Below are 14913 nucleotides of genomic sequence, written 5' to 3' on the forward strand. Positions count from 1 at the left end.
TAAACGCATGTGCCACCACACCCGGTTTCTTTTTTATTTTTCAAGATAGGGTCTCACTCTAGCTCAGGCTGACCTGGAATTCACTAATGTACTTTCAGGGTGGCCTCGAATTCACAGCGATTTTCCTACCTCTGCCTCCCAAGTGAGCTAGGATTAAAGACATGCACAACCATGTCTGGCTTCGTATAACTTTTTTTAAATTAACTTATCCATTCATGGATCTTGGGTTGTTTCCACTTTTTGCTGGTTGTAGCCAGTACTGCTATGATCATTGGTACACAGAGATCTGAACCCTGCTTTCAATTCTGTCACTTCCAAACTTCATGTTGAAATTCCACATGTAGCTTTTTGTTTGCTCTAGTCCAGGCTGACCTGAAATTCACCAGGTAGTCTCATGGTGGCCTTGAACTCACAGCCATCCTCCTACCTCTGCCTCCCAAGTTCTGGGATTAAATATGTGTGCCTCCATGCCTGATTCACTTGTAACTTTTTTGTTGTTGTTTGTTTTGTTTTTCGAGGTAAGGTCTCACTCTAGCCCAGGCTGACCTGGAATTCACTATGGAGTCTCAGAGTGGCCTCGAATTCACAGTGATCCTCCTACCTCTGCCTCCCGAGTGCTGGGATTAAAGGTGTGCGCCACCACGCCTGGCTCTCACTTGTAACTTTAAAAAAATTTTCTTTGTTTATTTATTTGCAAGCAGAGAGAGAAGAAAGAATGGGGTTTCCAGGGGCCCCAGCCACTGAAAACAAGCTCCAGATGTATGCGCCTCTTTGTGTATCTGGGGGATTGAACTCAGGTTGTTTTGTTTTGCTTTGTAGGCAAGCCCTTTAACCACTGAGCCGTCTCTCCAGCCCCCACCTGTAACTTTTGGGGGACTGTCCAACTGCTGTATTGTAGTTTTGGCATGTACTTCTCTTCCTGTGAACCAGGCTGAGCAGTTTGTCATGTAGCTGGGTTTGTTGTATTTTTTTTAAATTTTTATTAATATTTTCCATGATTATAAAATATATCCCATGGTAATTCCCTCCCTCCCCACCCCCACACTTTCCCATTTGAAATTCCATTCTCCATCATATTACCTCCCCATTACAATCATTGTAATTACATATATACAATATCAACCTATTAAGTATCCTCCTCCCTTCCTTCTCTACCCTTTATGTCTCCTTTTTAACTTACTGGCCTCTGTTGTTGTATTTTTTGTACCATGAATGGTATCCATATAATGGATGCATATCAGGTTGAAGATGTGGTTTATTTTCATAGTGTTTCTCATTGGACTTTTCCTGGCCATCTTGCATGACATAATAGGTGTTCTACAAATTCTTCTGGAATGGTGGTCCCAATAAGGCCAAGTGATATTTTTTCACCTCTCAGCTGAGTCCTCCAGCATGCTCTGTCTTTCCATTATTATCTGCACCTTCCCTTTTCTTTCTTTTTTCTTGTTTGGTTTTCTGAGGTAGGGTCCAGGCTGATCTGGAATTCACTTTGTAGTCTCAGGGTGGCTTCGAACTCACAGCGATCCTCCTACCTCTGTCTCCCAAGTGCCGGGATTAAAGGTGTGTGTGTTACCACACCTGGCTCGTACTTTCCTCTTGATGAACCTCAATCAGCACAATCAGAAGTCATTTTATTCACTTGTAAAATTTCTATCAGTGTCCATTGTTTCACTAGTTCCCAGAGAGACCCTTCATGATACAGCTCACTGACATGGACCTGTCACTTGGATATACTCATCAACTCTGGGGGACCCTGGGACATTTGGTCAGTAGAATATGCCAAACACATGAGCCAGGGGTCAAAATTCCCTTGAAATGGAGGGAATTGACAAACCTAAGGGAATGTATCAATCTCTCTTTAAAACTGAGATACAATTCATATGATAAACAGCTGTGTTGGCACACACTTTTAATCTCAGCACTCAGGAGGCAGAGGTAAGAGGCTCTCCTGAGAGTTCAAGGCCACCCTGAGAATACATACTACATAGTGAGTTCCAGGTCAGCCTGGGCTAGAGTGAGACCCTACCTTGAAAAACCAATAAGAAAAAGAAAAAAGAAAAGAAAACAAACAAATATCCATGTGACATAAAATTGATTTTTTAGGAGGGATGGTTCTTGAGATAGACCTCAAGGCCTCTGAGCACTTTGTCAAGGAGCTGTCCAGCCCTAAAATTGACCCTCATAGGGTCAGCAGTGCAGTGCAATTAAGTACATGCACAGAGTTATACAATCACCACCTCTATTTAAGTTCTAGAACATTCTCATTGGCCCAAAATGAAATCTTGTACCCATTAAGCAATCACTCACCATTTCCCCAAAGTTCTCTCAAGTTCTGGGTACCCTAGTCTAGAAATTTCATACCCATGGAATTGTGCAATATGAGGTCTGTGACTGGCCTCTTTGACTTAAGAGTTATCCATGCTGTACCATATGCCAGTGTTTCTTGCCTTCAAAAAACAAAACAAGGGCTGGAGAGATGGCTTAGCGGTTAAGCGCTTGGCTGTGAAGCTTAAGGACCCCGGTTCGAGGCTCGGTTCCCCAGGTCCCACGTTAGCCAGATGCACAAGGGGCACACGCGTCTGGAGTTCGTTTGCAGAGGCTGGAAGCCCTGGTGCGCCCATTCTCTCTCTCTCCCTCTATCTGTCTTTCTCTCTGTGTCTATCGCTCTCAAATAAATAAATAAAATTTTTTAAAAACAAGCTGGGTGTGGTGGTGTACACCTTTAATCCCAGCACTGAAGAGGCAGAGATAGGAGGATTGTGGTGAGTTGAAGACCACCCTGAGACTACATAGTTGATGCCAGGTCAGTCAGAGCCAGAGTGAGACCCTACCTTGAAAAACCAAAAAAATAAAAATAAAAAAAGAAAATTATTTATTTAATAGAGAGTATGGGTGTACCTCTGCAGATGAACTCCAGACACATGTGCCAGTTTGTGCATCTATTTTTTTACATGGGTACTGGGGAATTGCAACCTCAGGCTGGCAGGCTTTGTAAGCCAGCACTTTAACCCTGAGCTGTCTCTTCAGCCCCCAAATTTCATTTTCTTTTTCTTTTTTATTTTTTGAGGTAAGTCTCACTAGCCCAAGGTGACCTGCAGCTTACTCTGTACTCCCAGGCTGGTTTTGAATACATAGTGATTAGCCTGCCTCTACCTCCTGAGATTAAAGGCATGTGCCACAACATCCAGCTTTTTTTCTGGTGTGTGTGTGTAATTTTTTAAAAATATTTATTTATTTATTAAAGGGAGAGAGAGAGAGAGAGGAAGGCAGATAGAAAATGGGCACAGAATGAGAATGGGCATGCCTTGCCTCTATCCACTGCAAACGAACTCTAGACACACACGCTACCATGTGCATTTGGCTTACTTGGATACTAGGGAATTGAACGTAGGTCCTTAGACTTCACAGGCAAGTGCCTTAACTGCTAAGCCATCTCTCCAGCCCCTATTTTATTATATATATATATATATATTTTTTTTTTTTTTTTTGAGGTAGGGTCTTACTCTAGTTTAGGCTGACCTGGAATTCACTATGTAGTCTCAGGGTGGCCTCAAACTCTCAGAGATCTCCTACCTCTGCTTCCCAATTCTCTCTCTTCAAAGTAAATAAGTTTTAAAAATATTAATTAATTAATTAATTTGTAAGCATAGAGAAACAGAGAGAGAGACAGAGATTGAAAATGAATATGGGCATGCCAGGGCCTCTAGCCACTGCAAAGGAACTCTAGATGCATGTGCCACTTTGTAAATATGGCTTATATGAGTACTGGGGAAATGAACCTGGATTGTAAAGTTGTGGAGGCAAGCACCTTAGCCATTGAACCATCTCTCCAGACCCCTATTTTTATTTTTTGTTTTATCATTATTATTATTATTAGTTTTATAAGGTAGGGTCCTACTCTACCTGGAATTCATCTATAGTCTCAGGGTGGCCTTGAACTCACAGTGATCCTCCTACCTCTGCGTCCCGAGTGCTGGGATTAAAGGTGTGTGCCACCACACCCAGCCTTGTTTTTATTTAATTTTTTTTATTTAAAGATCTATTTATTTATTTATTCATTTATTCGTTTATTTATTTATTTATTAGAGACAGAGATGGGGGGAGAGAGAGAATGGGTGTGCCAGGGCCTCTAGCTACTTAGGCTTCGCGGCCATGTGCCTTAACCACTAAGCCATCTCTCCAGCCCCCTATTTTTATTTTTTGAGGCAATGTCTGACTAGCCCATTCTGGCCTTGAACTCACAGCAATCTCTGCCTACATCAGCCTCCTCAGTGATGGGATTATATAGGTATGAACCACTATGTCCAGCTGCAATATGTGTGTGTGTGTGTGTTTCCTGGGGTAGGGTCTCACTCTAGTCCAGGCTAACCTGGAATTCACTATGTAGTCTCAGGTTGGGCTGGAACTCACAGCGATCCTCCTACCTCTTTTCCCCAAGTGCTGGGATTAAAGGTGTGTGCCACCATGCCTGACTCTTGTTTTTTTCAAGGCAGGGTCTCACTCTAGTGCAGGCTGAAGACTGGCCTTGAACTCACAGTGATCCTCCTACCTTGGCCTCCTGTTTGTTTTGAGACGGGGCTCATGCTAGCTTAGGTTGGCCTCCAATTCCTGATGATCTTCCAGCATCAGGCTCCTGAATGTCACACTACCACACTGAGCTGCAAGATGAAGATTTTTTTTTTTTAAATTAAGTAGAAAGTTTGTGTGGACACATCATGTGTTGGTACCTTGGTTTCTCTCTGCCCCTATTCTACTGAGGGCTCTCTTCAGTGGGATTACTCATATTCACCATAGTGCTGTGGATTGTGAGTTGTGAGAGCAGCAGTTGGGATGTTTTTAAGAATGTTGAATCACTGCAGCAGTAAGACTTCAGTCTGGCCAGAGGGGAACCTCCCCCCTTTTTTTTTAATTCCTACCTTGCTAACCCTTTCTTTTTCTGCAGGTGGCTCTGCTGCCGATGGAAGTGCCCTGGCTGATGAAGTTGGCCCACACACCATGTCATCATGCATCTCTAGCCAACCCAGTAGTAACCAGGCTGCCCCCCAGCATGAGCTGGGAAGTGTGGGCAGTAGCCAGAAGTCCTGCGAGGCCCTGCAGGGCCTCTCATCCCTGAGCATTCACTTGGGCATGGAATCCTTCATCGTGGTCACTGAATGTGAGCCAGGCCAGGCTGCAGACCTCAGCCTGGCCCAGGACCAGCCCCTGGAGGTTGATGATGCAGAGGTCCCCCTTGATGTCCCTGAACTTCAGGCCCGGCGTTCCCTCTCAGGTCGCAAACTGTCCCTGCAAGAGCGGTCCCAGGGTGGGCGGGCATCTAGCAGCAGCTTGGACATGAATGGACGCTGTATCTATCCATCCCTGCCCTACTCACCCACCAGCTCCCCGCAGTCCTCACCACGGCTGCCTCGGAGACCTACAGTGGAGTCACACCACGTCTCTATCACTGGTTTGCAGGTTCGTGAGCTGGGGAGGCTGGGTTCAGTATCCTAGATCCCTAGCCCCCTGTAGTCTTGCCTGGGGACACAGGCTGGGCCCCTCTGGAAGGATTCCAGTCCAACTGTGCAGTTGGAAGCCATCCCAGGAAACACTGGTGGAAAGAAGGAAGTCATCAAAGGCTTGTAGGATTGTCACCATCTTGGGCACCTGTAGCTTTAGAGGGATCCCTCTTGGGGCAACAAGGACCTCTGAGTATCTGTACTTGAATTGCCACCTATCCTTGTTGAGGGCTGCAGGGCTGTGGGTCATTTGTGTGAGCAGCCTCAGGATTAGAGAGAGTCTGATAAGGAGATACAGGACATGAGGTGTAGCTCAGTGGTAGTGCATGTGCACAGCATGCATAAGGCTCAGAACTCCACCTCAACATGGCAGAAATAGGAGGGTGTAGGTGCTGGCAGTTGGCTGATGTGATAGGATCAGTGCTCATGGGGCCCTAAAGTGGTCATGTTTGTCTTCAGTAGGCATGGTGTCCAGAATCTAGACACATCTCTGTAGTATTGGGGAGGTAGATTTGAGCTCACATCAGGGATCACAGGGCCCTGCCATCTGCCTCTTCCCCTTCTGCTCCTTCCCCCACCTTTCTAGTACCCACTCAGGAAGTCCCAAGTCTGCTTTTTTTTTTTTTCTTTCTTATGGGAGGGAGAGAAAGAATTGGTGTGCCAGGGCCTCCAGCCATTGCAGTAGAACTCCAGGCGCATGTCTGCCTTCTTGATTCTTCTCACATCTGAGCCCATTCCCCATTTAACAGATGCTTTGCTCTTGCTGTTTTGTCTACTTGGACCCCCCACTCTTGCCTTGCAAGGCTGTCTCCATCAAGCATTGCCATCTGAATTCACATGCCCTGGCCCCCCTCCGAAAGGCCTTCTGGATGAGCCTTTCCAGTAGCCCCAGCCCCTCTCTCCTGTGGCCTTTGCTTCATGGTACTCATCAGTCAGTTTGTGCTTTTATTTTATTTATTTATTTTGTTTTGGTTTTTCAAGGTAGGGTCTCACTCAAGCTCAGGCTCTTCTGGGATTCACTACGTAGTCTCAGGCTGGCTTTGAACACTTGGCCATCCTCCTACTTCTGTCTCCTGAGTGCTGGGATGGGCTTTTTTTTTTTTTATTATTATTAATTAATTTGAGAGGTGAGAGAGAAAAAGAGGCAGACAGAGACAGAGAGAGAATGCATGTGCCAGGGCCTCCAGCCACTGCAAATAAACTGTAGATGCATGTGCCACCTTGTGCAACTGGCTTATGTGGGTACTGGGGAATCAAACTGAGGTCCTTTGGCTTTGTAGGCAAATGCCTTAACTGCTAAGCCATCTCTTCAGACCTCCCCCCCCCCTGGTTTTTTAAAAATACTTTATTTATTTGAGAGAGAGAGGGAGAGAGAGAATGGGTATGCCAGGGCCTTCAGCTTCTGCAAACGAACTCCAGATGCATGGCCCACCTTGTGCATGTGGCCTACATGGGTCCTAGGGAATAGAATCATGGTCTGTTGGCTTTGCAGGAAAGTGCCTTAACCACTAAGCCATTTTTCCATCCCTTACTTTATTTTCTGTGTTTGGGGTAGGGTCTTGCTCTAGCCCATGCTGAACTGGAATTCACTATGAAGTCTCAGGTTTTTGCAAGCAGGTGCCTTTAACCCAGTTTTCCTTTTGCATTTCTTTATCAGTGTCTATGTTGTCCTATCTTCTGTTAGAATATAAAGGTGGGGCTGAAGAAACGGCTCAGCTGTTAAGGCACTTGCTTACAAAACCTGACGGTCTGAGTTCAGTTCCCCAGTACCTACATAAAGCTAGATGCACAAAGTGGTGCATGCATCTGGAGTTTGTTTGCAGTGACAAGAAGCCTCTCTCTCCTTGCAAAGAATTTTTTTTTTTTTGCTTTTTCTTTTAAAAAAATTATTTATTTATTTGCAAGGAGAGAGAGAAGAGAGACAGATAGAGAGGATGGGCACACCAGGGACTCTAGCCACTGCAAATGAACTCCAGACGCATGGGAATTGAACCTGGGTCCTTCGGTTTCATAGGCAAACGCCTTAACCACTAAATCATCTCTCTAGACCCCGCCCCTCTTTTTTAGGTAGGGTTATACTCTAGCCCTGGCTGACCTGGAATTCACTATGTAGTCTCAGGGTGGCCTTGAACTCATGGTGATCCTCCTACCACTGCCTCTAGAGTGCTGGGATTAAGGGTGTGTGCCTCTGTGCTGGCTAGAAAAAAATTATTCTAGATGGGTGCTTGCATGTGTGATATTCTGGAACTTTAAAAAAATTATTTATTTGAGAGAGAAGGGAGAGAATGGGCATGCCATGGCCTCCAGCCACTGCAAACAAACTCCAGATGCATGTGTCCCCTTGTGCATCTGGTTTCCATGGGTCCTGGAGAATTGAACTGGGATCCTTTGGCTTTGTAAGCAAACACCTTAACCGCTAAGACATCTCTCAGCCCCCCTTCCCTTTTTTTTGGTGTTTTTCAAGTTGGGTTTCACTCTAGCCCAGGCTGACCCGGAATTTACTATGTGTTCTCAGGGTGGCCTCAAACTCACCACAATCCTCCTACCTCTGCCTCCCAAATGCTGGGATTAAAGGCATGCGCCACCACGCCTGGCTAAGTTTTTGTAAAAAGAATGTAAAGGTTCACTAGAGCTGTCTCATCTACCACTGTATCCCCAGCTTCCAGCACAGTGCCTGGCATGCCGTAGGAACTTAAAAATATTTTCGGAAGGAGGGAATTTAACTTGGCTGATTTTGAAGGGTCTGCAGCTGCGTTTTGAAGGTGAGGTAGAGTTGTGTACACAGTTCAGTGCAGGGCAATATGGCCCGGAGGTGATAATGGAGGAAGGAGTTCAGTGTGAGCCTTATAATGAGGGCATTGCTGTTACGGAGGCAGAGGAATAGTTGGGGTTTATAGCAGAATTGAATCAGCTTAGAGAAACAGATCTTCTGCTCCCCCTGCAGTGTTTTTAATTTGGTAGGGATTATTATGTAAAATAAATTTGGAGCTAGGCATTCTGGGATTGGTTTGGTGGTTCTATAGTCTTAAGATGTAAGTTGTGGCTCTAGCCTTTACATCTCTGTTCCAGGGACAAAGAAGGAACAGGGGACAAGGACAAAGGTACCTGCCTTCTTTTTTTTTTTTTTTTTAATTTATTTATTTATTTATTTGAGAGCGACAGACAGAGAGAGAAAGACAGACAGATAGAGGGAGAGAGAGAGAATGGGCGCGCCAGGGCTTCCAGCCTCTGCAAACGAACTCCAGATGTGTGCGCCCCCTTGTGCTAACATGGGACCTGGGGAACCAAGCCTCGAACCGGGGTCTTTAGGCTTCACAGGCAAGCGCTTAACCGCTAAGCCATCTCTCCAGCCCAGGTACCTGCCTTCTAAGTTAGTCCTCTCTTTCCTGGAAACTACCCAACAACTTCTGCCACATGGCACCCTGAGTTATAAGAGGGGTTGGCCATGAGGTTTGCCAGATGGAACATATCCCTCCTTTGCAGAGAAGGATGAGGTGGGGGCTTGTATTTCAGGAGGTCAATTAGGCGACTCTGAAAAATTTGGAGCTTTAGAAGACCTTGAAGTCTAGGCTGTGAAGTCAGCCTTGAGCCTGGAGGCAGGAAGGAGCACTGGAAACCACAGCAGTTTGGGCGGTGCTTCACAAGCTGAGGAGGATGTGGTGTGTGTGCGCTGCCCAGGGCCATCTCCGGAGATGCGAGGTGAGAAAAAGAAGTTGAGGAATGGTTTAGTGTGACCTTTATATACCTCTCTCCTCCAGTTCCAATTCCCAAGCAATATTCTATATTTTCAACAGTTGCATCTTACGAAGGGCCTAGAAATGCATACAGCAAACTGACATGCAGGTTTGGGGAGAAGGCTAGGATGTGTGGTGGGGGGAGTGGAATGGAGGGAAATGCCAGGCTTATTTCTGACACTAGAAGCCTTTTCTTGTTTGAGACAGGGTTCCATGTAGCCTAGTCTGGCTTTGAACTTAACCAAGTAGGGGGTAGAAGAGAATGATGTTGAACTTCAGATCTTTCTTTTCCCACCTGGAGTGCTGGGGTTTCAGGTGTGCAGCACATGTTTATGTGGGGATGGGGATCAAGCTGAGGGCTTTGTGCATGCCAAACAGGTGCTCTACTAAGCTGCATCCTCTGCCTTGCCCCCTGTTTTTGAGACAGTCTCACTGTAGCTGTTCCCGAGTTTAGATGATCCTCCACCTCCCAATTGCTGAGATTACAGCACCACCCTGCCCTGCTAGAAGCTTTCTTTTCTATCACTTCTCTTTTCCAAATTTTGCTTCTTGTTTCAATAACACTCCACCCTTCTAATTATATTGAGGTACAACTGAAGGAAGAAAATAAAGCAAAACTGACCTGGATATGGTGGCACATATCTGTAATCCCAGCATTCAGTAGGTGGGGGCTGGAGGATCATCATTTTGAGGCCAGCCTGGACTATAGAGTGAGTTTGAGGTCAGCCTGGGTTAGAGTAAGACTCTACTATAAACAACACCAAAAACCCCAAACCCAAAAAACCTAGTGCTGGAGATATGGCTTATTTAGGAAAGTGCTTGCAACACATGTGAGGACCTGTACCCATGTAAACATCAGTTGTGGTAGCACACGTTTGTAATCCTAGTGCTTGGGAGGCAGAGACTGGTAGATCCCAGGGGCATGCTAGCCAGAGAGACTAGCTGAATCAGTGAGCTCTGGGTTCAGTGAGAGACCTTGTGTCAAAGAATATGGTGGAGAGAGACTGAAGAAGACACCTGATGTTGACTTCTGGTTGCCCTACATGTATGCACATACACACATGAATACATATATGCCTTTAGGCATACCACAAACATTCACAAAGCCCTGTGCAATTTCAAGTCTACAAAAATTAGTTTTGTGTGTTGGGACATGGTGGTGCATGCATTTAATCCCAGAACACCAGAGGCAGAAGTTGGAGGACCACTGTGAGTTCAAGGCCATCCAAGGCACCCATTAATCCATTCTTCCTCCCTGCTCTTTTCCTAGTGAACTGCTTTGTGTATATGTGGGGGTTTTTCTTTAACATTTTATTTTTTTTTATTTATTTTGATTTTTCAAGGTTGGGGTCTTGCTCTCTAGCCTAGGCTGACCTGGAATTCACTATGTAGTCTCAGGGTGGCCTCAAACCCACAGTGATCCTCCTACCTCCCCCTTCCCGCCCCCTGCCAGTGCTAGGATTAAAGGTATGTGTCACCACTTGGTGTTTGTTTTTTGAGGCAGGGTCTCTGTAAGCTCAGCCTGGCCTAGAATTCATTATGTAGCCCAGGCTAGTCTTGAATTTGTGGCAGTCCCCCTGCCTTAGCCTCCTAAGGTTTGGGATAACAGTCATGCCTAATGCTCTTAACTGCTTTTTATATCATCATAGACCAGTTTGTAGGTTCTAAAATTTATGTAAGTGGATCCTTTCCCACGCACGCTTTTTTAGCTCAGTTTCTTCCACAGCATAATGAATTTGTGATTTACCCATGCTGTTGCGTATACTGTTGGCCCCAGAACTTCAGATGCAGCCAGTGTCAGATTGAAAATATTCAGAAGGAAAAACGGCAACTGTGGGATCACATGCAGAGTTTTTTTTTTTTTTTTTTTTTTTAAATCAAGGTAGCATCTCACTCTAGCTCAGGCTGATCAGGAATTCACTCTGTAGTCTCAGGGTGGCCTTGAAGTCATGGCGATACTACTACCTCTGCCTCCCAAGTGCTGGGATCAAAAGTGTGTGCAACCACGCCAGGCATGTGGTTTTTTGTTTTTTTTTTTGTCATTAAGCAATAACTTAAACAGTCATAACACACTAGATAATTTACATAGCACTGACATTGCATTAAGTGTTTAAGTAGGGCTGGAGAGATAATTTAGTGGTTGAGGTGTTTGCAAAGCCAAAAGACCCAGGGTTGATTTCCCCTGACCCACATAAGCCAGATGCACAAGGTGGTACATGCATCTGAGTTCATCTGCAGTGGCTGGAGGCTGTGGTATACCCATTCTCTCTCTCTCCCTCTTTCTCAAATAAATTTTAAAAATATAAAAAAAGTTTAAATATTTAAATAACCTTAAGATTATTTAAAGTGTGAGGGAGGGCTGGGTGTTGTATTGCATGTCAGTAGTCACAACACTTAGAAGGCAGAAATAGGAGGATTATCACAAGTTGAAGGCCAGTGTGATCTACACAGTGAGTTCTAGGCCAGCCAGGACTAGTGTTAGACTTTGCGTTACCTTCTTTCTCCAAACATATTCATGAGGGAGGCTGTGTGCAGGTCGTACACTGCACCACAGCACTGCTCTGCTGTTTCATATAAGGGACTCGAGGATTTATGCCAGTGGACATACGTATCAGCAGTTGGTTCATTTTTATACTGAATTTTTTCCCATTGTTTGAATGTACCAGTGCATCTAGAGTGAGACCCTACCTCAAACCCCCTCCCCCAAAAAGTTAATTTTGTATCTGAGAAAACTTCATTATAATCCACACATTTCTCCAAGGTACCTGTTAACCCATCCTTCCTCTCTGCTCTTTTCCCAGTGAACTGCTTTGTGTGTGTGTGTGTTTCTTTCTTTGTTTTGTTTTTGGTTTTTCAAGGTAGGGTCTTACTGTAGCCCAGGCTGACCTGGAATTCGCTATGCAGTCTCAGGGTAGCCTTGAACTCACAGTGATCTTCCTACCTCTGCCTCCTGAGTGCTGGGATTAAAGGCATGCACCACCACACCTGGCATGTGATTTTTTAAAATTAAAATTAAATTTATTTATTTTGGTTATTCAATATAAAGGTCTTGCTCTCTAACCCAGGCTGACATGGAATTCGCTATGTAGTCTCAGGGTATCCTCTAACTCATGGTGATCCTCCTACTTCTGCCTCCTGAGTGCTGGGATTAAAGGCATGCACCACCACACATAGCTTCATACTTTTTTTTAAAGGTTGTTGCCATTTCAAAAACGTGTCTGTGAGCCAGGTGTGGTGGCAAAGGCTTTAATCCCAGCACTCAGGAGGCAAAACTAGGTGGATTGCCATGAGTTCAAGGCAAGCCTGAAACTATATAGTGGTGCATGCCTTTAGGCTCAGGACTCAGGAAGCAGAGACTGAAGATCTCTGAGTTTGAGGCCATACTGGGACTTCCAGTGAGTTCCAGGTTAGCCTGGGCTAGACTGAGACCTTGCCTCAAGCCCCCCAAATTTATTTGCTACAAAATTAAATAAACTTATATAAATTTTATTCTTTAAAAAAATATTTTATTTATTTATTTATTTATTTGAGCTAAAGAGGCACAGAGAAAGCGAGAGAGTGGGGGAGCCAGGGCCTCCAGCCACTGCAAATGAACTCCAGATGCATGCACTCCCTTGTTCATCTGGCTTTTATGGGTCCTGGAGAATCAAACTGAGATCCTTTGGCTTTGCAGGCAAACACCTTAACCACTAAGCCATCTCTCCAGCCCTAAATTTTATTCTTTTTTTAAAAAATATTTATTTATTTGCAAGCAGAGAGAGATACAGAGAAGAGAGGCAGAGAAAGAATGGGTGTGCCAGCGCCTCTAGTCACTGTAAACGAACTCCAGATGCATGTGCCTCTTGTGCATCTGGCTTACATGGGTCCTGAGGAATCAAACCTGGGTCCTTTAGCTTTGCTGCCAAATGCCATAACCACTAAGCCATCTCTCCAGCCCCTAAATTTCATTTATTTTTTTAAAATTTATTTTATTTTATTTTATTTATTTGAGAGTGACAGAGAAGGAGGGAGAGAGAGAGAGAATGTGTGCTCCAGGGCATTCAGCCACTGCAAACGAACTCCAGACACATGCGCCCCTTGTGCATCTGGCTAATGTGGGTCCTGGGGAATCGAGCCTCGAACAGGGGTCCTTAGGCTTCACAGGCAAGTGTTAAACTGCTAAGCCATCTCTCCAGTCCCCTCCCATTTTTTTTTTAGCTAGGAGTGGTGTACATGCCTTTAATCCCAGCACTCAGGAGGCAGAGGTAGGAGGATGACCATGAGCTTGAGGCTACCCTGAGACTACATAGCGAATTCTAGGTCAGCCTGGACTAGAGTGAGACCCTACCTCAAAATATATATATTTAGGGGTTGGGGAGGTAGCTTAGTGGTTAAGGCACTTGCCTGTGAAGCCTAAGGACCCAGGTTTGATATCCCAGTACCCATGTAAGCGAAATGCACGAGGTGGCACATGCATCTGGAGTTTGTTTCCAGTGGCTAGAAGCCCTACTATGTCCATTCTCTCACCTTTCTCTCTGCCTCTTTTTCTCTCTTAAATAAATAATTAAATTATAAAAATATATATATTTTCTAAGGTAAAAAGGAGACATAAAGGGTAGAGAAAGGAAGGGAGGAGGATACTTAATAGGTTGATATTGTATATATGTAATTACAATGATTGTATTGGGGAGGTAATCTGATGGAGAATGGAATTTCAAATGGGAAAGTGTGGGGGTGGGGAGGGAGGGAATTACCATGGGATATATTTTATAATCATGGAAAATGTTAATAAAAATAAAAAAGGAAAAAAATATATATATATATTTTTTTTCTTTTTTGGTCATGGTGGTTTACATTTTTAATCCTAGCACTTGAGAGGCAGAGGTGGGAGGATTGCTATGAGTTTGAGGCCATCTGGGGACTACAGAGAGCTCCAGGTCAGCCAAGGCTATAGTGAAATCCTACCTCAATAAAAGCAAAAAAAATTTTTTTAGTTACTTGACAGAGAAAGAACGGCTGTACCAGAGCCTCTTGTACTGTAAAAGAACTCTAGATACACATGCCACTTTGTGTGTCTAGCTTTCTATGTGTGCTGGGGTATTGAACGTGGGCCATCAGGCTTTGCATGCAAGCACCTTTAATCACTGAACCACCTCCCCAGCCCTAAACTTGTATACTTTCTTTTTCGAGGTAGGGTCTACTCTAGTCCAGGCTGACCTGGAATTCACTATGTAGTCTCAGGGTGGCCTTTAACTCACAGCAATCCTCCTACCTCTGCCTCCCAACTTGTATAAATTTTAAATTAGACCAGTAAGCACAACTATATTGTCCTATAAAAACGTATAGTGGTCCAGGAAGAGACTATCTGTACAACCTGAGGGTGGATAACGTTTTCTTAGATAACCCACCAAAAACGGTACAAAGTACAAAAGGTGGTAGGTGGTACATTGGACCTCACCAAATTTAAGAGTTTTGTTTCTTAAGCTAGAGAGATAGCTCAGCGGTTAAAACGCTTGCCTGCAATGCCTAACCACCTGAGTTCGATTCTCCAGTAGCCATGTAAAGCCAGATGCACAAAGTGGCACATTCATCTGGAGTTCATTTGCAGTGGCTAGAGGTCCTGGTGCACCCATTCTCCCTCTCTCTCTCCTTGCAAATAAATAAACTAAAAAAAAAATTTTTTTTTTTTTAAGTTTCATTGGGGT

The 14913-nt window shown here is 44.6% G+C and overlaps 1 protein-coding gene across 4 annotated transcripts in view; it reads left to right on the plus strand.

Moving 5' to 3' along the window:
• The window catches only part of Camkk2 (calcium/calmodulin dependent protein kinase kinase 2), a 63014-nt gene that overhangs the window by 12455 nt on the left and 35646 nt on the right, over window positions 1-14913 (plus strand). For all 4 annotated transcript variants that reach the window (XM_004670991.2, XM_004670993.2, XM_045132389.1 and 1 more), the window contains exon 2: window positions 4943-5454. In XM_004670991.2, the coding sequence (XP_004671048.2) occupies window positions 4996-5454 (459 nt within the window). In that variant the 5' untranslated portion in view covers window positions 4943-4995. The remainder of the gene's footprint in view (window positions 1-4942; window positions 5455-14913) is intronic.

The sequence above is a fragment of the Jaculus jaculus genome, chromosome 13 (genome assembly GCF_020740685.1).
Source record: "Jaculus jaculus isolate mJacJac1 chromosome 13, mJacJac1.mat.Y.cur, whole genome shotgun sequence".
Lineage (NCBI taxonomy): Eukaryota > Metazoa > Chordata > Mammalia > Rodentia > Dipodidae > Jaculus > Jaculus jaculus.